This window comes from Rattus rattus, chromosome 16 (genome assembly GCF_011064425.1).
Source record: "Rattus rattus isolate New Zealand chromosome 16, Rrattus_CSIRO_v1, whole genome shotgun sequence".
NCBI lineage: Eukaryota > Metazoa > Chordata > Mammalia > Rodentia > Muridae > Rattus > Rattus rattus.
The window spans coordinates 33294011-33318462 of NC_046169.1; the positions used below are offsets into that span (position 1 = coordinate 33294011).

General features: G+C 52.5%; 1 protein-coding gene across 1 annotated transcript; it reads right to left on the minus strand.

Annotated features, from left to right (window-relative positions):
- Window positions 1-108: 108 nt before the first annotated feature.
- Window positions 109-23515, minus strand: Slc8b1 (solute carrier family 8 member B1). The gene is made up of 16 exons (XM_032886954.1): window positions 23429-23515; window positions 21564-21786; window positions 15095-15247; window positions 14955-15007; window positions 13573-13630; window positions 13345-13450; window positions 13093-13260; window positions 12118-12225; window positions 10111-10170; window positions 9808-9938; window positions 8926-9067; window positions 6936-7057; window positions 3873-4026; window positions 3212-3292; window positions 2644-2711; window positions 109-1104 (listed from the first exon to the last, which is right to left on the minus strand). The coding sequence occupies exons 2-16, from the start codon at window positions 21717-21719 to the stop codon at window positions 907-909; spliced, it is 1758 nt and encodes a 585-aa protein (XP_032742845.1). The 5' UTR covers window positions 21720-21786; window positions 23429-23515; the 3' UTR covers window positions 109-906.
- Window positions 23516-24452: the final 937 nt, after the last annotated feature.

A 24452-nucleotide genomic window follows, 5' to 3' on the forward strand; every position in this document is an offset into this window, starting at 1 on the left:
CCAGCTTGTTGGTGGGTGGGCCACTACTGACCCCACGTCACCTCCCCCACCCAGCCTTAAGGTCACCTCCCCAGGCAAAGAACCGAGAGACCCGTGGGACTCTGCTGGTACACTTGAATTAACGAGTCTTTTATTTTTGAACAACAACAACAACAAGAAGTCAAGTCTCTTAGTTACAACTGAAGGCGGTCAGGGAATGAGTGGCATTTTTAAAAGGCTGGTCACACCCCTTGCAAGACACCCCTGGGAGGGTCATCCCACTCCCCAGCTCCCCTTGAGGTAGACACAGGGCCCAAGCTGGCTCCTGTCTTGTAGATGGGGGAGCCAGAGTTCGGAACACGGAACACAATGTTCTAGAAGCATTTAGTCCCACAGTCCAATGCAGCAGCTACCAACTGGGAAGGGCAGAGCCTGGGTGCTTCTAAGCCACCCCACTCAGTACTTACTGCCTGCTGCTGCTGTCACCTTGACCTGTTTCCTCTGGCTGACCTGACACAGAGGCTGAGAGACCCAGTCTGGCCTCCACGGGCGGAGTCTGTTCAGCCAACACTGCTGGCGTGGGACTCAGCTGACACCACACAGAGTGGAAGAGCTTACCAGGAAGCCACAGGGCTGCCCAGAGCCCAGCAGGGATGGGGGCTGACGGGCTGCCCTCCCCAGAGCCTCCTCTGTCATTCAGATCTGTCATTCCCACCTGGGATTGTCCCCAGCAAAACCAGCCTCCAGATCCCCGCGCTAAGGCTGTTGGGTGCCGGCAGCCAGGACCTTCCCATCCGTGCAGAGCTCCGGCAATGAGACTACCTTCTCAGGAGCTACATGGGAACTACAGGGGGTTCCCCCACCCCACTCCTGTTCTCTCCTCAGGAGGCTAGCAGAATCACCCCTAAACCTCCAGGCCAAGCAGCTTCAGTCAGCCTTCAAGTGAATCACCCCGAACTCCGTGAGGAGGACCACGACAATGAAACAGATATAGAAGAGGAGGAGGCAGAGGCCGTAGGCCTTGCTGAGCTGGAAACACTGGAGCGGAACCGAGACCAGGGAGAAGACCAGGCTGAGGCCCAGCGCACTGGCCAGCACCCACACCAGCAGTCCGTCTGGCTCCAGCTGTGGGGAGAATAGAAGTTGTTCAGTACCCGCTGTGGGAGCCTTCTGGGCCATACACACCATGAAGGGGCCCTTGGTACACAGCTATGGGGTCTGCCATGTAGGGTGAGAGTTGCAAACTTCTAGACTCCAAAGCAGGGGGAGTCTTATCTATCGGCTTCCCCGTTTGCGCTTTCTTCCTGGTCTCTCATGTTATCGGTGACAAGCATGCATTCCCACACTCTATTTTGGAGGGAGGGTGTGCCGGGGATTCAAACCCAGGGCCTCGTGCATGCTAGGCAAACACCATGCTGCTGACTGAGCCACATCCCCAGTCACCCAACAACCTTGCCCTGTAGCTTAGTCTGGCTTTGAGCTCAGGGCAATCCTCCTGCCTCAGTCTCCTGAGTACGGGGATTACAGGCATGGATCGTGTGTGGCTCTGGCTGTCTGCTGCTACATACTGACTTCTGTGTAGCTGAGGATGTGATCCTGCATCAAGACATGGTCCAGGCAGGATGCAGAAAGCAAGCTTAGAAGCGGGTAAGAGCTGGGTATGGAAGTGTTCGTTAGACACACCTCCCAGCCCTTCCGTGTTTGAAGGGTGTAGTCGAAGAAATGGCAGTTGTGTGAATACTGCCCGTGTTTGGTGCTTGCTGTCTGTCCCACCTCTCTTTACCTGGCCTGACAGGTAGTCCTGGGTGCAGTACCCAGCACTTTTGTATAACAGTCACTGGCCCCAAAGAATCTTGTTTAAAATTCTGGTGTGTTTGCTAAACCGGAGCCTGTATTTAAAAAAACAAAAAACAAAACAAAACAAAACAAAAAAAACTTGCTACATAAACATGGCGACCCTGGGTTTGGATCTCCTAATGTATCTGTCACCATAGCACTAAGGGTAGAGACAGAAGGATTGCTACTGGTGCTGGCTGGCCACTAGCCTAACCCAAAATCATTTGCGGTCCAGATTCAATGAACTCCCTGTCTGAATAGATTAGGGGAAAAAGTCATGGGAGGTCACTCAATGACCACCTTCAGTTTCTGTCTGCACAGGTGTATAACTGCATGCACACGCATATGCGGGTGTACGAGCACACATGCACACACACACGCTCGCACCCACACAGAGGTTCCCCGGCTAGGGGTATAATACTCAGCACTTGTGAGCCACAGGTTTGACTCCCCAGGTTCCCACAAACTGCAGACTCCCAGACTCCACTCCCAGAAACACACGTCTTAGCATTCACAAGAACCTAGGCTATCCTGGGTGTTTAAAACCCCTCCCTTAGTATGCTGGACCCCACGCCCTCTTCTCCCAGCTCCTCCCTGGAGCTATCCAGGAAGTTGGGGTGTGTTATCATTCCACTTCACTGGCAAAGCCGGGTGACACCCCACCCAGTTACACAGCGAGGATTTCAGACACGGGGCCCAGGACCAAAGCCTCGGGCTGCTTGCCCATTCCACGCAGGCTGTATCTCAATGACTTGTCCTGCTTGCAGGAAAACTCCTTCCAACCCCCGTGCAAAATATTTTCAAGATAGTCTGCACCTCACTACTGACCTTCACCTCGGAAGCATGGCTTCGGACAATCTGCAGCAAGCAGCCCAGTCCCACACCAACCAGGATATCTGCCGTGGGTTCAGGAAGCTCTGCTCGAGCCCGCGCCCAACCCTGCAGCCCTACCTCAAAGAGGCTCAACCCCAGCCATGGGCTCAGAGGCCCCTCAGTTTATGGGCTTCTTTATTGTCCACAGCCTCCTCCCAGGGCCCCAGTGTTGGTGCCTCTAATAAACTGGTTGTCAAACAGAGTGTTAGATATGCCGGGTACCTGTGAGCGCTCAGCAGCTGGGGGAAACTGAAGCTAAGTGACCACGCCCCCGTGCTGTGGGTGGGGCAGGCTAGGGAACATGGCCGCCGCCCTAAGGCTCACTCCAGGTTGCTTCCTTTGTACTAACCTGAGGTTGTCCGAGTGTCCCTCAAAATGGGAACCTCAGATTCCCCACCTACGAATGCGAAAGTGAAGCCACAGGTTCCCCAGCCAGTCTCAAGGGTGGGATGCTCAGAGTCCACCCGTGACCCTCAGAGCTGAGACATCACACAGGGGCTCAGAGAAGCCCCGCAAAGGATACTGAAGATGATGCCGCCAAAACAGGCAGAGAAGGCCATCCGAGGGTATCCCTGGCGGGCCAGCGTGAAATCTGAGAACGCATCTGCGCAGAGAGAATACGCTGTGAGGGGGGGCAGTTTCCTATTTATATAACAAACGAGGATAAAGGCCCGCCTCCTTAGGGGTGTAGCGCTATACCCCACAATCTCTTCAGGGCACCTTCGTGTGCTTTAGGTAAGATGCTCGAAGAGCTGAACCGCCAGATTCTAGACTCCCAGCTCCATGCTAGAATGATCCTGTTCGGTGTGTAAAGCGGCCGAATGTAATTGGCTGCCAGGGCTAAACAAGTGGGGTGGGTTTGTATGTGTGACAGCCTGTGTGTCACCCCCATCCCAACACATAAACAGAAACACACACACACACTCAACATGGTTGGCTGTAATGAGTTTCACATCCTCCCCGAACTCTCGGGATCTATGGAGTGTTTCAAGCATCAAACTAGGAAAGGCTCTATAGGATGTTCCAGCGTAGTGGTAGTTTAGTGTCACACTCCCCAGACTCCCACTGTCACTCGAAAGTGACAGTGGGCACCCCGCCGGTGCAGAAGAAATACACCCTGAATGTCCTCTCTACCTGTGAGTATGGCTAGGGAAGAGAAGAGCCATCCCAGAGCTCCCAGTTACCTCCAATGCTGTTCCCCCAGGCCAGGAGGGTCAGCCCTAGGACGGTGTTGCTCAGACGGAAGACCACGCCCAGGGACCGCAAGATGTTCACCACCTCTGTGGCAGCTGCATTGATCCACAGGGCACTGGTCAGGAAACCCAGGAAAGCAAAGAGCTGCGGAGGGAATGGGGATCTCGATGGGACCCTGGCTGGTCCCCAGCAGGACTTGTCCTGTCTGTAAACTGGGTAGCAGGTACCTATAACCCTGGCCAGAGGGTGACCCAGTGGCAGAGTATTTGCCTGACAGAACTCAAAATTTATGAGTTTACAGTGAGTGAGTTAGTGCTTGCTATACAGTATGTAATCAATAAAAGGTTAGCTTGGTGCTATTTGGTGGAGATCTTTTAAAAAATTATTACATTTGTTCGTTCATTTGGGTAGAGGGTCTCACAACACACAGGCTGGCTTTGAACTCCCTACATGGGACCTTGAACATCTGATCTTCCTGCCTGTGCTCCCCAGTGCTGGGATTAGAGGCGCATACCAGCACACCTGGCTTTCTACATCTTTAAAAATGATTTTTTTTTTGACATTGACTTTGCGTGGGGCGGGGAAGCACATGCATTCAATTCAAGGGGTGGTGCACACATTTCGCAATTATTCCCCTCCCCCTTTCTCTCTCCACCATGTGGCTGCTGGGGACACAACTCATGTGATCAGACTTTGGTAAACGCCTTGACTTCCTGAGCCATCTTGCCATCCCTAATTTTTTTCTCCTATTAATAATTGTTTAAGGGGGCTGGAGAGATGCCTCAGGGGTTAAAAGCACTGACTGCTCTTCCAGAGGTCCTGAGTTCAATTCCCAGCAACCACATGGTGGCTCACAACCATCTGTAATGGGATCTGGTGCCCTCTTCTGGTGTGTCTGAAGACAGCAATAGTGTACTCGAATACAATCAATCAATTGATCAATCAATCAATAAATATTTTTTAAAAAGCTGTTTAAAAGTGAAAGACTTGAGGGGGTGGTTGTGACACACAGCTTTAGTCCCCATGCTTACCAATCAGAGGTAGTTGAATCTCTGTGAGTTTGAGGCTAGCCCAGTCTACAGAGTGAGGTATGAGGCTCAGTTGGTGAAGGGCTCACCTAGCTTGTCCTAAGCCCGGGGTTTGATTCCCAGCACTACCTGTTCTCAGTGCTTGGGAGGTGGACTCAGGATGCTCAGAAGTCCAAGTTCCTCCCCACTTACACAGCAAACCTGAGGCCAGTCTGGGCTACAAGAGACCTGATCTCAAAACACTGAAATAAACGCGTTTAAGTACAGTTTTGGAGGAAACTAATCTCTGGACAAACCACCTGAACATCACAGTAAGCCCTGGAGGCCAGAAGGAGTGAAAGGAGAAACACCTGACAGTGACGGCTAGGCCTGAGGAGATCGGCTGCTCTCTCCAACAATGGCTCCTCGGAAAGCAAAAGGAGCAGCAGTCACCACAACCCAGGGACTCCACTCCCAGCAAAGTTCACGAGGAAAAAAAAAAACATTCCTGCCCCAGGCTTTTATCCAGTCCAAATACTTATTTAAAAGTAAAAAGGTTGAGTATATATTATTATATTTCTAATGGCTGACTAGCCAAAGCAAAGTGCATGCTGTCACTGAGGAATGGCCTTAGCGGTGGTGGTGGGACCCAGATAGATAAAGGGGGCTGGGTTTGAGGGATGCTGGCGGGTGCCATCCCAGCGCAGGCCGTCCTCTTCGGCAGAGGGAGGAGCTACACATGAGAGCAGGGATGGCCCGTGAAGACACAACTGCCGTCAAAAGACACCAGGCACGTTCTACTGCGATGCCCTCAATGTCCGGAATGCAGCTGGGGTGTGATGGGCACTGCGAAGGGGGCTGGGGGGGGCATCTCAAGTTCGAATCCAGCTTGCATAGCAAGACCCCCAAAAGAGGGCTGGGGATACGGATCAGTGGTGAATATGCTTGTCTAGCACCACAAAGGAGGGAGGGAAGGATGGATGGATGGATGGATGGATGGATGGATGGACGGACAGATGGATGGACAGACAGATGGATGGACAGACAGACAGAGGAAAGGTGGACAAAGGAACTTGCTCTCAAGTCTGACAACCTACACTCAGTCTTCCAAATCCACAAGGTGGAAGAAGGAGAAAGCCAACTTCCACAGGTTGTCTCTGACCTCCACAAACATATCATGGGCACGCGTGCACACACACACACACACACACACACATACACGCATGCATGCACACACGCACACACACGAATGTAGTAAGAACATTTTTTTTTTTAAGAAAAAAGCAGGGGAATAAAGATCCAGAATCAGCAAGTCTAGAGAGAGACAGAAAAAGTTGCAGGGGCTGCTGAGGCTGAGGCTACCACGTACACAGTTCTGAGGAGGTGAGATGGCCTGAAACTGCTCACACAGCTCTGAATGAGACAAACCCATCGGCGCTGGGGCACAGCTGGGCAGAGCACCGGCCTAGTGTGCTTGAACCTTGAGTTCTAGCCTCAGCACCCTGAAACACAACCACACCTGATCCCATCACTGGGAGTCAGAGGCAGGGGGATCATGAGTTCAAGGTCATTCTGAGCTACATGAGGCTTTGTGCCGAAAAAGCAGAAAGTACTGGCTGGAGTGGTTGGCTCTGCAGTTAAGAGCATTTGTGGCTCCTGCAGGGTGGGTCAGTTCCTGGTGCCCACATTGGATGGCCCGTAACTGTAGGCAACTCCTGACGCAGGGGATCTAGCGCCCTCTTCTGGCCTCTTAGGGTACCAGGCATGTATATGGTGCACAAATGCGTGTGCAAGCCAGTCATACACATAAAAATAAATAAATCTAAAAACGCAAAAAGTAATGGAACAAACAAAAAAACTGAAAAGCAGGTGAGTAATATCACAATTAAAAAAAAATAAGTCTATCCACATCAGAGTAAAAAAAAAAAAAAAGCCGGAACAGGCAAATGGCTTGGGGTTCCACTCACCTGCCGGGTAGACTTTGCCATTCACCATATTACCCCAGAAACACACCCAGGCTACCCACCAGAGGCTGCCAATCCTTACCCAGTGCAGTCTAGGGGGTTCGCTGTTAGATGTGGCAAAGAAGGTCACTGAAGCCAGGGCTGTGCCCACGATCACCACTACAGCCCACACAGGAAGGAGGCCACTGATCTCATAGATGCCATCTGTGGGGCAAGAAAGGGAACTGGGATCCCCCAGGCTGGCCTCCCCACTTCCTCCCGCCAGCCCCCACAGTGACCCAGGGCCTTTGAATAGGTTCAGAAGTTCGAGGCTAGCCCCAGCTAAGTAGGGAGTTGAAGGCTGTCATGATATAAATGAGACTCCGTCTCGAAAATGCCAGGAAGTGGGGAGGGGAGGTTAGCACGCTGAGGAAGCAGTTGGCTCAGTAGGCGGTGCCCCTAGGATGCATGAAGCCTAGGTTCTTTCACCGGTATCACATAAACCAGACAGCGTGGTACACGTCGGTAATCTCAGTTCTCCGGAGATGGAAGCAAAAAGATTGTGAGTTTGTTTACGGTCATCCTCTGCTCTGTAGTGCGTTCAAGGTTAGTCGGGGGTACCTACTAAAAGTATCTAATATTTAAAAAAAAAAGTGAGGGGCTATAGAGATGGCTCTGTGGTTTAAGAGCACTGGCTGCTCTTCCAGAGGTCCCAGGTTCAATTCCCAGCACCCGCATGACAATTCACAACCGTCTGTGACCCCAATTCTTAGGATATCTGACACCCTCACACAGACACATATGCAGGCAAGACACCAATTCACATTAAAAAAGAATAAAATCAAATAAAAAAGTGAGATCTGGGGCTAAAGCAGAGGCAGGCTCACATTTAGCTGTGTGAGGCCCTGGGTTCCTTCCTAGAGAAAGCCCCAGTCAGTGGCTGTAAAGTAGATTCCAGACTTCCCCTGGTGGGAGGCAGGGCCGTAACTACCCCAGGGACAGAGGCTGCAGGGGACTAGGCTTCCAGGCACCCCATCCCCCTCCCCTACATCCCACCATAAACTGAGCACACATCACCCAAAAGTGGCTCTGTGTTCACTCTGGCATGAAAGTTACGCGATGGGATTGGGGATTTAGCTCAGTGGTAGAGCGCTTGCCTAGCAAGTGCAAGGCCCTGGGTTCGGTCCCCAGCTCCGAAAAAAAAGAAAAGAAAAAAAAAGAAAGTTACGCGATGTTCACCCAAGCCTTTGGCCGAAGACTCCCACCCCACCAACCTTGGGTTGAGGGGAGATGCCAGGAGAGAAATGAGGTCTGTGCTACCTCAGAACATGAGAAAAAAAAAAAAACGGGCAAAACCAGAAAAGTGTCTGGTGAGTCTGTGTGCTCTTCAGCCAGACCAAGGCAGCCACATGGCCATTCGGGACCGGTGAGGAAAGCCAGCATGGGTGGGGCCGGCGATGGAGGGTGTTGGGGTCATACAAGCTGCCTACACTCATTCAAGAGCCACCTTTGGGCTCTGCTGGTTTTTCTCTCAGGTCCAGATTTCAACATGATAAAGCCGGAATTATTATCAAATCCCCCATTCTGAATTTGTTTTTTTTAAAAGACAGGGTCTCACTGTATAGTTCTGGCTATCCTGGAACTCACTGTATAGGCCAGGCTGGCCTCAAGTTCAAAGATCTACCTGCTTCTGCCTCTCGAGTGCTGGGGTGGATTAAAGGCATTTGCTACCACACACAGCCTGTAGAACCGGACATGGAATCCAGCGCCCCAGCTGCTGGGCAAGTGCTCTATCTCTGACCCTAGCCATCATGCAGCCCTCCTCAAGTCTTTGATGGGCAGAGGGCAGGACTTGGCCTGAGGGTCACCTGTCTATAGCTCTACCTGGAGGTGGCCAGAGGACCAATAGGGGAGACTCTTGGATGGGCGGGCCCTAGCCTGATGAGACAGACTCTGGGATAGGAGGAAGAGGAGGAGGAGGAAGAGAGGAAGAGGAAGAGTCGGGGAAAGGAGAGGAGGAAGAGGAAGAGGAAGGGGGAAGGGGGGGAGGAAGAGGAGGAGGAGGACGGACACAGTGGAGGAGGGGTACTCACAGACCCCCGACTGCAGGGTCAGGACCAGGACCAGGGGGCTGATGACCAGCTGCAGACAGTTGAGTGGCCGTTTCCAGTTCCGATCATCCTTGTCGGGGTCCACAACGGGTACCGTGAGCAGCAACAAGAACTCCACAGGCAACTGGGGGAGTGGGAGGGTGTCAGCTGGAGTCGGGGGTTCAGCAACTCTGGAGTACTCAGTTGCTGCAAAGCATCCACAAGCAGCCCCGGCCCCACGCCCGCGTGCATGCTGTCCCCATCTCTGCTTCTGCCTCCTCAGAGCCAGGATTAGAGGAATACTCCCCAAACCTCACGTACACAGTCTGGGGATGGGAACCAGGGCTTCATGCATGTTAGGCAAGTGCTCTACCAGCGAGCTATGTCCCCAGCCCAATGATCTCCATTTTATGCTGAAGAAAACAGGGGCTTAAATGACATCCATAGCCACAGGGCGGAAACACGGTTCATTCTTTATTCCTGAGACTAAAGAGGCCTAAAATCTACCCAGGACAATGGTGGGTTTCCCTGTCCAGGGAAGACACCTTTCTTCCTTTATAGCATAGGTAGCCCTGGGTCAGGTCACCAGTCAAGCTTGGGGACTCAGTTTCCCCCCTACGTCCCAGGGTGGCCACTAAAAGGGCATTTATTTCAGTGGACTCCAGCTGACAGGCCACAGTGGCCGGGGATGATGGTGCACAGCCTTAACCTCAAAAAGACTCAGAAAGCAGAGGCAGGTGGATCTCTGTGAGTACAAGGTCAGACTGGTCTACATAGTGAGTTCCAGGCCAGCCAGAGCTACACAAGTAAGACCTGTCTCAAAACAAGAGCCCACACTATATTACAGTCACAAGGCTGAGAGCCTGGAGCCTGGGCCCCTCTTACCTTGGCCACTTTCAGGAGCTTGCAGGATATCGACTGCGTTCTCCACTTCCTGTAGTCCAAGGGATTCAGGGCTTGGAGCAGGATCTGCCCAGTGGTCTCCTGACCCAGTAGCAGAGGCCGGTACTCCTCTCCTGTGTGGTTCAGGCAGGGCAGGAGTGGCCACGATGGCTCATCCATGAAGGCCTATATTTCCCCTTGCCTCCCCTGCCCTCCCAGCCCAGCCCATGAACCAAGCCCCAGTTCAGCCCAGGGAAGGCTGGTCCCTGGTGTCCTTATGGCTGTGGGTCCAGGGCCCGTCCTCACCATAGTCATAGCTGTTGGTGTTGGAAGACATCTGGTCCTCTTCTGAATCAGTCAGTAGCTCTGTGGGAAACAGGAGCAGGGAAGGTATGGTTACCACGCCCCCATGACATCCCAGAACCTTCCAGAACCATGCCGGGTCAGGGGCTCACCCCCTGAAGTGTCCAGGTCTTCCTCCCTCCCTCCATCCCTTCCTCTTTACCCCCTCCTTCCTTGGCAGGGTCTCACGTGGCCCAGGCTGGCCCTGAACTTCTTCCCACCTCCATCACCCTAGCACTGGGATAATGGGGTCACACCCCCATGCCAGACACAGACACACACACACACACACACACACACACACACACACACACACACACACACTCTTTCGCTTTCTCAGAAATCCCTACACGCTGTGGGAGCAGGACTCATAGGACATCCTCAAACCTCAGGCTGTGGCAATGCGCAGTTCAATACCAAACAGGCAGGTTGGTGCTAGGCAGCTACACTGTCTGTCTGTCTGTCTGTCTGTCTGTCTCTCTGCTATGTATTCCAGGCTATCCTAGAATATAGACACTTGATCTTAGCCAAAAGGCTGAGAAGCGATTTCTAGAATACATACATACATACATATGCACGCACATACTTATATTTATTTATTGTATGTATATGCATGCACGTTTACATGTGCGCCCCTGTGGAGATCAGAGGACAACCAACGGGAGTTGTTGTTTTTTTTTTTTTCCCCTCCAGCCTTGAACTCAGGTCCTCAGGCTTGGCGGCAAGCATCCTCACTTGCTGAACCATCTTGCTGCCCCTAGCCCTGAGTCCTGCTTCTGCCTCCCATGTGCTGGGTTGGAGGTGTGTGCCAGCACACCCAACAAACAACGACAATGCTTTATGGTATGCCTAGAATGTTCCTCTAAAGTTCCAGCTCTCAAGTGGCCCCCGCCCCTCACCAGACAGGAGCAGGTCCAGACTTCCTCCTGCTTCTCTATGACCTTGGCCTCTCTCAGAATCACTTGTCTCTTCCCATCCCAACCTGCCAAGCTTCCATGTATCTGCAGTCCCAACAGTGGGGCAGGCTCTGAATTCTAACAGCTTGCTTGGCGGAGAGGGAAGAAATTCTGGCGGGCTTCCTGGAGGAGGCCTCAGCCTCTGCTCTATGCCAGGAATGAGACAGTGCTGCCCCCTGCAGGTTCACAGGCACACACACACGCTTTATGCAGACTGGTGACAGAATGGTTGGCAGGGGTGGCCTTTGGGGTCTGGGTCAGCACCCTGTGCTGGAATACTAGTTGTCCCTTACTCCAGTTCCTGGGCTTTGAAAGGACCTCATTTCTCCCTGCGCCTATTTTCTCCCCATAGAGCAGTGACGTAAGAGTCCCCATACGTAAGAAGTGTCACCAAGGAGATGGAATCACGTGACATGCCTGGCCTGCTGTAAACACTTGAATCCTGTGTGGTACTCCTATCAGTGCATGTATGTGCATGTGTGCAGTGCATTGCGTGTGTGCATGCATGTATGTGCATGTGCGCATTGTATTACATGTGTGGATGTGTGTCTGTGTATTGAATGAGTGTAGTGTATTTCATGTGTATGCGTGTGTGCGGTGTATTGCGTGTGTGTGTGTGCATGTGTGTGCTCATGTGTGCCTTCTGTGGACCCTGTTTTGCGTGCCCTGCATTTCTGTGTATTTTGGATGTGCTATGTACACATGAGCATGTGCGGAGGTGTGGTGCACTTGTGTGTATGTGTGTACCTGTGCTCTGCACATGTGCCTATAGGGTTCATCTGGATTCTTCCCAAGGGCAGAGGTGCACACAACTTGTACTAGTGAAGCCAACTGTAATGTGTGGACAAGAAGGTTCTGTAGCTTGCCAGCAAACTGGGGCAGGGAGAAGAAAAGACATGGCAGAACATGGACTGGCCTTGGGGGACATGAGGCAGCAGTGAAGAACAGAGTCACCTGTCCCCTCCATCCCCTCCGTCCCCTCCATTCCCTCCGTCCCCTTGTGGAGGTTCCTCACCTGGTGTCTCTGATATGGAGTGAATCAAAGACCTGCTCCGCTGCCTTTGGTAGACCCAAGTGCAGATGATGACCGTGACCACATAGAAGACGTAGAGGCCCAGGTAACCTGCAGGCAGGGGTGCAGACTGTCAGCAGGTGTCATCCGGATTGCAGACATAGGCCTAGCACAGTCCTGGAGGATGAGTGGCCGCCTTTTTCTTGCTATTCTAGGCTTAACCTTTCCTGCCTATATGCCACGAACCCCCTCAGTCAGGGAAGAAAGCACAGGGGCTCAGTAACCCTTAAGTCACCATGCAGGAACCTAGAGCAGCAGGCCAGTGGGATGTGGTCCATGATACCCCTGCTTGGCTTCCCTGTCTCTGGCCTATCCCCTTCTGTGGCTATATGACTCCATATTTCTGCCAGGGAAATGGGGAAGTAATAGTCCCCCCTGTGGCTGGTCCCTGGGCCACATGTCTCTTCCTGGCTTGTCTGTCTGTACTGTTTCTTTCTGTCTGTCTGTCTGTCTTTCTCCCCATGGAGGAGGAAATCCTTTCTTTTCTTTTTTTAAATTATTTATTTATTTTATGTATGTGAGTACACTGTTACTTTCTTCAGATGCACCAGAAGAGGGCATCAGATCCCATTACAGATGGCTGTGAGCCACCATGTGGCTGCCGGGAATTGAACTCAGGACCTCTGGAAGAGCAGTCAGTGCTCTTAACCATTGACTCTTAACCTGCCCTTCCCTGATGTTCTCATGGGCCTTCTCTCAATCAGAACGGACCCAGTTTGCTGTGAGGCCCCTGGGGTCACAATCACATCTGAAAGCCACCCAGGTTCTGCCCCTCCCACCTCTCACTCCCCTCCCCCCCTCACCCCATCCCCTTTGCTCATTCTTAGCTGGCTTAAGTAGTTGTCACTTTGAATAAAATCGATTCTGTCCCCACACATTTCCAGAGACTCCATTCCCTGAGTGGCCCCAACTGCTCACCCAGTGCCCACACCAGTGTGATCCTGCCGAGATAGAGTGCGGTGAAGGTGAGGAACACGGCCACCATATAGAAAGTGATGTCCCTGAGGAAGGGCCTGGAGGCAGCCATGAAGGGACGCAGGATGGTGATGCCACCAGCCACCACAGTAGTGACCAGCACCCCTGCACCTGGAAGACAGGAGACCAGAGCTCAGGAGGCAACACCCTGGGCGATCCCCCAATATCTCCAGACCCTAATGAGGCTGTGCTCACCAAACAGAGCCCCAATGGCCAGGCCAGCAGTACGAGGGTCTGAGAAAGCCACAAGAGCACTGAAAATGTCTGGAGCGCCATTTCCAAAGGCGAGGAAGGTGACACCATGGGGGAGTATGTCAAGGGGGATTCCATGAAGACCACATCCTAGCCCCATAGCCACCACCCACCCTGTGTTCCTGCCTCCCTTGACCATCCTCTCCTGCGGGGGTCTGGATCAAAGGATACTGCCACGTTGTGGGAGAGCTTGAGGCTGGTGGAGATGGCTGACAAGTTAGGGCAAAAGCTAGAGGGGGGAAGAGCCAGCTGTCAGGGTTTGCTGGGAGGCGACTCAGCCAGTCCAAGTGTTTGCCTTGTAAACCGGAGTGTCCTGTTCAATCCCCAGGACCCCACGTGAAAGAGCTTGGCATGGTGACATGTCGTTAGTAGTGGGGAAACGGGGGTTCACTGGCCAGTCAGTCTAGACCAGTCAGTGAGCCAAGCTAGTGAGAGGCCCCTTCTCAAAAAACAGAATGCCTAGATCCTTAAGAAGAACCCCTGCAAGGCCATCCAGAGACGGCCCCACAGGGGGATCCATCCCATATGCAGCCACCAAACCCACACTATTGCGGATGCCAAGAAGTGCACACTGACAGGAGCCTGATATAGCTATCTCCTGAGGGGCTCTGCCAGAGCCTGACTAATACAGAGGCGGATGCTCGCAACCAACCATTGGACTGAAAATGGGGTCCCCAGTGGAAGAGACAGAGAAAGGACTGAAGGAGCTGAAGGGGTTTGCAACCCCATAGGAAGAACAACAATATCAACCAACCAGAGCTCCCAGGGACTAAACCACCAACCAAAGAGTACACATGGAGGAACCCATGGTTCCAGCTGCATATGTAGCCCAGGCGGGGCGGTCTCTGGATAGCCTTGAGGGTGTTCTTCTTAAGGATCTAGGCATATATGCCTTGCCAGGCATCAATGGTAAGAGACCCTTAGTCCTATGAAGGCTCGATGCCCCAGTGTAGGGGAATGCCAGGGCAGGGAGGCGGGAGGAAGTGGGTGGGTAGGTGGAGGAGCACCCTGATAGAAGCAGGAGGTGGGAAATGAGATAGGGGGTTTCTGGAGGGGAAACCGGGAAAGGGGATAACATTTGAAGTAAAGAAAATATCCAATATCCAATTAAAAAAATTAAAATAAAAAAGAATCCCACAGAGGCTGCTCCCATAACCCCAACCCCCACAGCATAGCACGCACGTCTTTAATCCCAGAGCTCAGGAGGCAGAGGCAGGTGGATCTCTGAGTTCAAGGCCAGCCTCATCTATAGAAAGAGTTCCAGGATAACCAGGGCTACACAGACTTGAAAAGCAAACAAACAAAAACTCGGACAACTGAGATTGACCTCTGGTTGCCATAAGCAGGGATACATGCATGCGAGAGGCCCCTCTGCCATAAGCCCACATGTACACATGCGTGAGGCTCTTTCGCCAATTATAGCCACCAACAAGCACGCCCACAGTGTCTGGCCCCTGCCCTATCGTTTCCCAAAAGCGTGTCACTGCCATGATAGCTCTCGGGATTGCATTTTCCCATCGATGAAGATGGACACGAGCCCAGGCCACACTCACAACTTGGCTGCGGTGACTCCGAGGATCAGAAAGAGGTAAAGGAGCCAGAAAACCTGGTGGGGACCAGAAAAGGAGAGAGACAAGAGTTACATCCTTCTGCAGACACATGCCCATCACCAGGTCCCAGGGTACAGACTCACATAGAGGGTGATGGCCAGAGGGAGGAGGTTGGGGGGGAAGTAGCAGAAGATGCCCTTGAGGTAGTCCAGGTAGCCCCCCTCACTGTGGCAGTCGGGATTCCTCTTGACAAAGTCACAGCGGTCAGATGTGTTCAGGCCACACACGGCTCGGCACTGCGGAGAGGGAAGGCAGGGGATATGGGTGGCAGAGCCATGGGGGTGCTGGATTGGAGCCACGTAAGCACTTGAATACCAGTCTGTCCCTAACCCACTCCACCCAGTTTAAACTTGTGGGCCAGCAAGACGTCTCAGTAGGTAAAGGTGCTTGCTGAACACCAAGTCCCAAGTGGTGGAAATGACTCCAAAAGCCGGCCTCAGATCTCCATATTCATGTCCTTCATTTGCATAAAATAAACAGACACATAAACGTGATGGATCCAAGTTAGCACAGTAATCACAAAGACATGTTTGCTCCAAAGTAAAGCCATAGGGGTTAAAGAGACGTCTCAGTGAGGGCTGAAGCGACGGCTCAGTGATTTAAGAGCAGAGGTGCAGGGATAGGCTCCCAGCACTGACACATCTGGTGGCTCGCATCTGTCAGGGGATGCTGATACTTCTGGCCTGCTAGGACACCCACGTCCTGTGTACACACCCACACACAAATACACAGTTAAAAATAATAAAAATACACATGCTTAAAAAACAACGTATGAAGATGACTGTCCCCAGCCCCGCCCACCGTCTCCCTCTTCCTCCAATCAAACCGTTGCCACTTTGAAGCATGCACAGCTTTACTACCGATGGATGGAACGTCACGTATTCGTAGAGGAAAGTGACTAAGTTCACCAGGCACAGTGTCAGGAGCTTCAAACTACTGTGAGGAAACTAAGGCAACATTGAAGGGTCCAGATGGGGCAGAGTCTGCTGGGATTAGGACAGACAGACAGACAGATAGACACTATAGTTTCCACCACCCCTCTTTCTTTTCTTTCGGGAGCTGAGGACCAAACCCAGGGCCTTGTGCTTGCTAGGCAAGCGCTCTACCACTGAGCTAAATCCCCAACCCCTCCACTACCCCTCTTATCTTCCTTGCTAGGCCCCTTCTTTGCTGGCTCTACTGTGTATCCCTAGCTGTCCTGGAACTTGCTAAGTTGACCAGGCTGGCCTCAGACTCAGAGATCCACCTGCCACCAAGTGCACACGTGGGATTCCAGGGCTCGGCAAGCCACTGTTCACCCCTCTGCCCCACGCGTCACTGTAGTCTTTCAGATGACAACGGCTGTGTTCTGTTCTCTCACCCCTAGGAGACTCAGAGGTTCCCCCTTCGGGGGTGACTCGCTTAACCCACAGTGAACTTCCTCGCACATGACTGGATGCACGAGTCGGAATATTTTGTCAGGGAAAAACCCAAGAAGTGAAAGTCCCGAGTGGTGTGTCCCGAGCTGGGCAGTGACCTCTAGAAGCTGAGAGTCTCACAGCATGAGGTGTGCTAAAGAGGTGAGCGTGGCGTCGTTACAGGACAGAGGTTAGAAATGGACACAGCCAAAAAGGCAGGGCTGGTGGCTGCCACTGTGACCCCAGGAGCTCTAGCGCTGGGGAGGAAGGCCCAGCACCTCTCCTCTGTCACCAGTGGGGCATGCTGGGAGAGTTTTGTGGGGATAGGGTCGGCCTGGACTGTGCTACTTGCTGGGGATGACCTTGCACCTCTGATCCTCCTTCTTCTGCCTCCCTGGACTTGGATCCCAAGCAAACACTACCATGGTTTATGAAGTGCTAGGGAGGGAACCCAGGGCCTTGTGCGTCCACAACAGCACTCTGTGAAAGCACTCTCTAAGCAGTTCATGGTCCGAAAGCAGCCCTACTGTGGGCTCACAGACTTGGTCTGCCACTCTGGGGGGCATCACCTTCCTTGGACACAAGAAGCCTGGGAAATAGTTCAATGGATTTTACTTCATAAGTGAGAAACTGAGGCACAGAGAGGGGGAAGGGACACTGCACCCCTGCAACCACACAGCAGATGTGTTTCACCCAGCTTTGCCTGGCTTGGGCCAGCTACAGAGAGCCCTCCTCTCCTTCCTCAGCTAGCCTAAGGAAAACACACACACACACACACAGGACAATGACATGTGGGACACTCTCAGTGTCCCAGAGACACTGGAATGAGTCAGCAAGGCAAGTCCTCTAACAGTGGCCTCCTGTCACATGGCCTGACTGCCCAGCCCCTGCCTGAGTTGGATATCCCTCCCCCTTCCCCCCCAAGGCCAGCCCTCTCCCAGCATGCACTAGGTAGCACAGGACCAGTCCGGCAGTGCTCTGGGTCTGGCCCAGGGGACCCATCCACTTCCCCACAACCCTGCCACCCTCTTCCCTGAGGCTCCACTTCAGCTCAGGAGAATTCAGAGGACACTGGCCTCAGGGGTTAGGCATGGACAGCCAGTTCCATGCCTGGGAACCACACACATTGCAGAAATGCTAAACACACGGGGCCGCTTGGACTTCTGGGAAGTCACATGCCCTCCTGAAAGACATCCAAGTTCTACAGCAAAAACAACCTCCCATACCTCTGAACCCACAGAGCCAGACAAGTGGCAAACTGGATGTGGCTTGGGACCACAGTGTCTCCCTCTATCCAGTGAAGGACAGCAAAATCTGGGCGGTCAGGAGCCCCTGAGTGTCCGGCTGTGTGATCTTTGGACACGGTGACTGTCTCTGAACTCTGTTTTCTTCTTCACTCAAAGTGCTCTGGCCACTGTCACCTCAGTGCCATTTGTTCCCTGTGTCCTCCCCTGTCCTCCCTCTGCACCCAAGAGGGATGAGGCTATCAGAGAAATAGGTCAATCAATGAACTAGGAAGTCAGGAACCTTTGAACCCCTTATTCTCTGTCAGCAGCAGGCCTGACTCTTTTGTGTGCTGAGATGTCCCCAAAGTGCCAGCGCAGGCACCTGAATAGACACAGACAGATAGACAGACAGTCAGAACTGCATATAGGCAGAGCTACATAGACACAGATAGACAGACAACAGACAGACAGACCACTCAGTAACTGTGCTCATAGAAATGGTGACCCAAATAGTGTTCAGTCCCCAAGCCCTGAACCTGTGTGCTGATGACTGTGGTCATGGTTATCTCAGGATAGTGTTCTCTGAGATTAGCTGGTGGCCCCCGAGATCTTCCTGATAGAGTAGCAGGAGGTTCAGAACCAAGACAGGCAAAGTGAGAGAGACCACAGGGGAAATAGAAGGACCCGGATCCAGCATGGTACAATTCCTAGAGACTAGCAAGGTGAGACAACCACGGGTGTCATCTCAGGACCGAGCCCCACCCATGCCAGGCAGAGCCCCAGAACCAGAAGTAACCTGGGCATTTGCCAATCTTATTGTGTTGAGGCAGGGTCTCATGTAGCCCAAGCTGGCCTTGAATTCCTGACCTTTGAGCCTCCAGGTTCCAAGTGCACCTCCACAACCAGGAGCTGTGTTGTTTGGGGCTTGTAGCAATCTCCCTCCCCATGCATCAACAGGGAGTACCTAATGGCCTGGGTTCAATACCCAGAACCCACATAAGAGAGAAGAGATTCTTGTGCATTGAACTCTGACTTCCACAAACCTGCTATGGCATGCTTACACATGCATGCACGCACACACACACACACACACACACACACACACACAGGTACACACACACAGATAAATGTAAAGATTAAAAAAAAAAGAAGAAGGTACTATAACGGTTTGAAATTCCTGAGCTGAGCCACCTGCCTTTGATCGGGGTCTCCCCCTTTCTCCTTTTGCACAGTATTCCAGTCACGGGGACCTCCCTCAGTTAGTAAAACTATCACTTTACCCCTACGCCAGGGCCTCTGCACCTACCGAGCAGGCCTCAATGAAAACATCACGACACACCTTTGATCCAGCACTCAGGAGGCAGAAGCAAACCAGTCCCAAAGTTTGAGGCCAGCCTGGAGAATCCCAGGATAGTCAGGGCTACACAGAAAAACCCTGTCTCCAAAACGCAAGAACAAAGAAAGGAAAATGAAACACTCATTGTGCAAAGCCCTTCCCTGACAGCCTGAGGCGAAACAGCTGGCTTCCCCGATCTCACACCACACCCACATTCTTCTATTTTACTTTGTTATTTCTGCGATTTATTTCTTGGCCTGTATCCAGAGCAGTGGAAGCCACAGGGGGATGGCTCCGTAAGTCCAATTCCTGCACACAGTAGAGGCTCAATAAACATCAGGTACCCTTCTAGGTGTGGTGGCACAAACAGCTTAGTCCCAGTACTCAGGAAGCAAAGTTGCAGGGCAGCCTGTCTGCATATTGAGAGCCTGTCTAAAATACACACACTCAAACACACTCACACACACACACAACACACACACACACACACACACACACACACACACACACACACACACACCAGCATAGTAGCTCATGTACTCAGAAAGTTTAAACAGTAAACATTAAATTTTTGAGTTTACGCAGACTGGGTAGCCCGGGCTACAGCACCAAGTTCTTGTTTAAGAACAAAAACAAGACAAAAACAAGAGCAGAGGCTGCACAGTAGCATACACTGAGGGTGGTGGCCCTCAGGACCCAGGCAGAGGGTTAAGTGTCCAGCAATGGATGTTGATGGAATCTGTCCTGGGGCCCGATGTCCTCAAGAGGAAGGTTTGGTTTGTCACAAGGGATCCACGGGGCCACTTCGCTCACAGCCAACTTCACATCCTTGACCCTCAGAGTCAGGGAAGTAGCAACCAAGTTTACAAGCCGGTAACTGCAAACTTACCACCCATCTATAAAATGGGCTCTGTCGCCCAATTACCTTCTCTGAGGACGGGGTGAAGACACCCCTGCCTGTAAACTTGGTGTAGGCGACAGGGCTCTCAGAGCAGGTGGCTGGGGCCTGTGATTTCTGACACAGAAAACACATGTGCCTCGGCACGACTCAGTGGGTACGATTACATGCCTTAGCATGCTCGAGGCCCTGCACTCTACCCACGGATCCACATAAAGCAACCAGGCATGGTGACAGCTGCCTGTCATCCCAGCCCTCAGGAGCTGAAGGCTGGAGGATCAGTTTGGGGTTATTCTCCACTATGTTGTTGAGTTCCAGTCAGCCCGACAAATGTGAAAGCCTGTCTTGGACGAACAAAAGAAAGGGCCGGGAGGATCGCTCAGTGGTTAGAGCTGCTCACCCTGAACCCATGAGGCCTGGAGTGTGGATGCCCCCCAGAAACCATGTAAATGCTGGGCGGGTGTGAGGTCACCTGTAATCCCAGCCTCAGAAGGAAGAGGGGATTCCACAGCCCAAGGTGGCTAACCAGGCAGCACGGCCGGCCGTACTGGTGAGCTCTGGGTTTGACGGAGAGAGCCTACCTCAGTGAGCACAGCGGAAGAATGCGCCATCTTGATATCAACCGCAGGCTTCCACGTGCTCATGAACACGTGTTCATGTGCACCTTGCCACGTGGTCACGTGCAAACCTCTACATATGCAAACATGCGTGCATATATGTATATATAAAAGCACACTACACATCTCTCACATATACATACACATATAACACACACACACACACACACACACACACACACACAGGAAAAAAAAAAAAAGAAAGCACAGGTAGAGATCCTAGGTGCCTTGGGATGCACCGTGGCCTCCTCTACTCCCTGTCCATCTGCCTTTATCTAGCCCACCACTCCTCCCCCAGGGACCCCCAACCACTAGGACACCCTCAGATAATCAGGCTGGACCATGGCAACCACGTCATCCTCACCTCTGCCTGCTCTCCCCCCTCTCCCATCCAACTGCGTATCCCTCTACCTGTGTCTCCAGCACTACTCCAAACCTGACCACCATGTTACCAGGCTCCCAGCCTGGAGGCGGCGGGGGCTCTCCCGTCCCTTCACTGGTCTCTGAGTGACCACCCTCTCCGCTTTCAAGCCAGCCTCTCCAAAGCAGCCAGGGGGGAATTCCGTAAATCAGACTTTGACTATCCCTCTGCTTAAAATCCTCCTCTGGCTTCCAATTCTCACCCTCCCCCAGCCTCAGTCCCTTTAAAACCAAGCCAAAATTACTTCTCCACCCACCTGATTTAACCTTCTACATACTGATCAGCCCTTCCGGCCTCTTTGCTGTCTGGGAACAGATTCTAAGATAGAATCTGCCACAGGGCTTTTGCACTTGTTCCTGGCTTTTTCCTTACATGTCTGCCCCTGAAAGAGGCATCCTCTCTTCCTTTAAAGCCTGTCTCCAAGATGACTGGGTCACTGAACGAGTTTGTCACAGTCCACCGACCACTGCAGACAATCACAGCCTCCCCGCACAGTGTTAATGGCTACACAGCTCACTGTTCTTTGAAATCTCTACCTTTATCTCTCAGCGGGGCCAACTGAGCTCCTGTAGATCCCAGGGTCACGTGATGATTAGCTGGGAACAGAACAGACACGCCCCCACCAGACCCACCTTCCTGTCCTGCCAGGGTACTCACGTCTGCCCTGGCAGTCTGGTTGACACCTCTGGCTGAAAACTGGATGTGTCCATGGGCTTTTGTGGATAGATCTCCAGCCCCAGATGCCGTCTCCAGTATCAGAGCCACACAGAGGAAGCCAGGCACCCAGAGCGGATCCAGCCATCTGCCTGCCATGGGCCCCTTGGGGCCTGACCAGCGCCCTCTGCTCACTTGAGTTTCCACGGGTTGGCCACTCCAGTGCCTGCAGGGTGGGGTAAGAGGAGGGGATTCTATCACTGCAGGCCTCAGGAGGAGGAGCCCAGGGACCTTTTCCTGCAAAGCCAAGTCCCTATCCTACCCATATGGAAGCCCCTTTCCCAAGCAGCACTTCCCTCCTGGGCCGGCATCACATGCTTCCTGTTCCGGAGTGCTCCCCACCACCACTCACTCCCTAGGGGTCTCCCTGGACCTGCCCTTCAAGAGGTTTGCAAGAGGCTTAGGGAGCGAGCCAAACAGCTGAATGACATCAGTATGAGAAGTATTCAGTCGCAAGAACTAGGAACTCAGATTTTCAAGGTTTTTTTTTTGTTTTGTTTTTTGTTTTTGTTGTTGTTGTTGTTATTTTTTCTTTTTGGGTGACATCAAAGATGGACCTCAGGGACTTACATATGCTTGCCAAGCACTCTACCATTGAGCTATAATCTCCAGCCTTGATGATTTTTTTTTTTTTTGAAACAGGCTAGCCTGGAATTCACTAGGTAGCCCAGGCTGCCCTGGAGCTAGTGACAGTCCTCTTGCTTCTGATTTGGAAGCGTTGGGATTATAAATTTGAACCACGGCCTTCTTCTAGCCCTCTTCCTACTTCTTATTTTGAGGCAGGATCTCGAAAGTCTGCCAGGCTGACCTTGAGCGCCTATTTCTTTTGCCTCAGACTCCTCAGTGGCTGAGGTTGGACTTGTTTGTGACCAAAGAGGCTGGTGCCTCACAACCTCAACAACCTGTTGGTGTATCCTTCCATGGGGAAACAGAGGCACCAGGAAGTGACTAATTCCTGACTGTCAGCTGAAGTGCCACACATTGCTGAATGAGGATAAAAGTTCACCAGGCTGCCCAGGTCGTGTGGCAAGGAAGAAAGCCACAAAGCCAACAGTTCTTGGATGGGGAAATCGAGGCCCAGAGGGAAGTGAGTTGCTCAAAGCCACCTAAACTAAGACCAGCAGAGGCGGGGGTGGGGCTGCAGTAGGAATAACTCACTTCCTCTAGACAGGAAGAAAAAGTTTTATTTTTCTATCCAAGCAGAAAACTGGCTCCACTTCTCAGGCAAGCTGCCTCAAACGTTTTGTGCATTTGATTTTTTGCAATCGAGGAGGCAAAGGCCATTAGAGCTGTTTTTTGTTTTTTGAGGGGGTGTGATTCTTTGCCCAACCATTTCTAAATCGCCACCACCGGGGGAAGGAGGGAAAAAGACAAGATGTGACCCCAGAGGGGGAAGGGAACCCAGCCGCTTCCTCACCTGTTGACAGGGAATGAGTTTCTTCCCTCCTTTTTCTAGCTACTTCACTTGGCACGGACGTGGAGTGGAAAAACACTCAGCCCTCCAGTTCTCTCTCTGCATTTTCTGTTTGGGGAAGGCTGGGCTTATGCCCTCTGGGTCCGCATCTGTGAAATGGACTCGAGCGCTCACCCAAGGGGCAGCCAGACACCGCGTCCCCAACACAAGTCACTCATTTCCAAGTAAGCACTAATTGAGCGCCTCCGGGTTGCGGACACCTGTGTGCAGACTTGATGGCAAGGGATGGGGATGGGAACCGGGCAGCGCTTTCTGATCTGGGGTCCCAGCTGGAACCCGGCTTGGGAAGCTGAAGTTGGGGTGACGGGTGCTCGGGCTGCGAAGCTCCTCTTACCTCGGGTGGGGCCTGGGTACGAGAGCCTGGAGTCTTCCTTTAGCTAGGACAGCCAGCGCCACAACCTTCCGCCCTTAGAGTCCCGGCCCGCAGCTGCCAGGCCACGCCCCCACAAACCCCACCCCGCCCACTTACCAGTCGAGCCACGCCCAGGTATCTCTATCCCCGCCTAGGACACGCCCTTAAGGCTCGCCCCGCCCCAGCTCTTAAAGACGCAGTCTCCCAGCCGAGAGTGAGAGTGTGTGAACTGTCCCCTGAAGTCTTCCTCATTCTCCACCCGCTTTCTGTCCCCAGCCAGTCACTTCTGCTTTCAGGCAAAAACTATACAGAAAGCACGTGGGTTATAGATTTCAGGAGGCACGAGAGAAGTCTGAGGGGGGTGAAGCTTGGAGCTTCCGTTACTGAGGATGGGGTGGAAGGGTGAGAGTTATAGTAATGTAAGGGGAAACAGGATGTGGTGATGTGTGCCTGTAATCCTGGGAGTCCGGAGGCAGAGGCAAGAAGATTGTGATATTAAGGCCAGTCTGAGCATCACAGCAAGACATTTTCTCAGTATGATGGTGATAAAGATGAGGGTGACAATAATGGTGGTGGTGATGATTTGAAAATAGGCCCAGTGAAAACGGCCTCCTGCTGCCTGCAAGTAGTCTGACTGTAGAGCCTGGAACACCAAGATCTGAGGATCCTCCTGAGGTTTCTCAGCATTCCCCTCTACAGCGTCCTTTGGATGCTAGGCCCACACTTAGCCACTGAGCTGCACCCCCAGCTACAGCAAACATCAAGATGGATGGCGGCATAGCCCTGCCACTTCAGCCTCTCAGGAGGCTGGTGAGATTAAAAACAAACTCAAAGCCTGCCCGGGTTCCAGTTCAAGGCTTTAGAAAGACCATTTCCCAGAATGCAAATGTGGCGCGGTGGGAAAATCAATGGCACAGGTGGGCACTTGCTGAGTAACCTCAGCCATAGGATTAGTACCCAGAACCACAGTTAATTAAAGAGCACACCTGGGCTGCAGGGATGGCTC

What these genes read in the sequence shown, in the direction of transcription:
- Slc8b1 (XM_032886954.1), bottom strand. Translation starts at nt 21,719, where the DNA reads ATGGCAGGCAGATGGCTGGATCCGCTCTGGGTGCCTGGCTTCCTCTGT. An exon ending in AGCTCCTGAAAGTGGCCAAG is followed by an intron (nt 9,068 to 9,807) that starts GTAAGAGGGGCC and finishes CCACTCCCCCAG; the next exon opens with TTGCCTGTGGAGTTCTTGTT. An exon ending in CTGGGGGAACAGCATTGGAG is followed by an intron (nt 3,293 to 3,872) that starts GTAACTGGGAGC and finishes CTCTCTGCGCAG; the next exon opens with ATGCGTTCTCAGATTTCACG.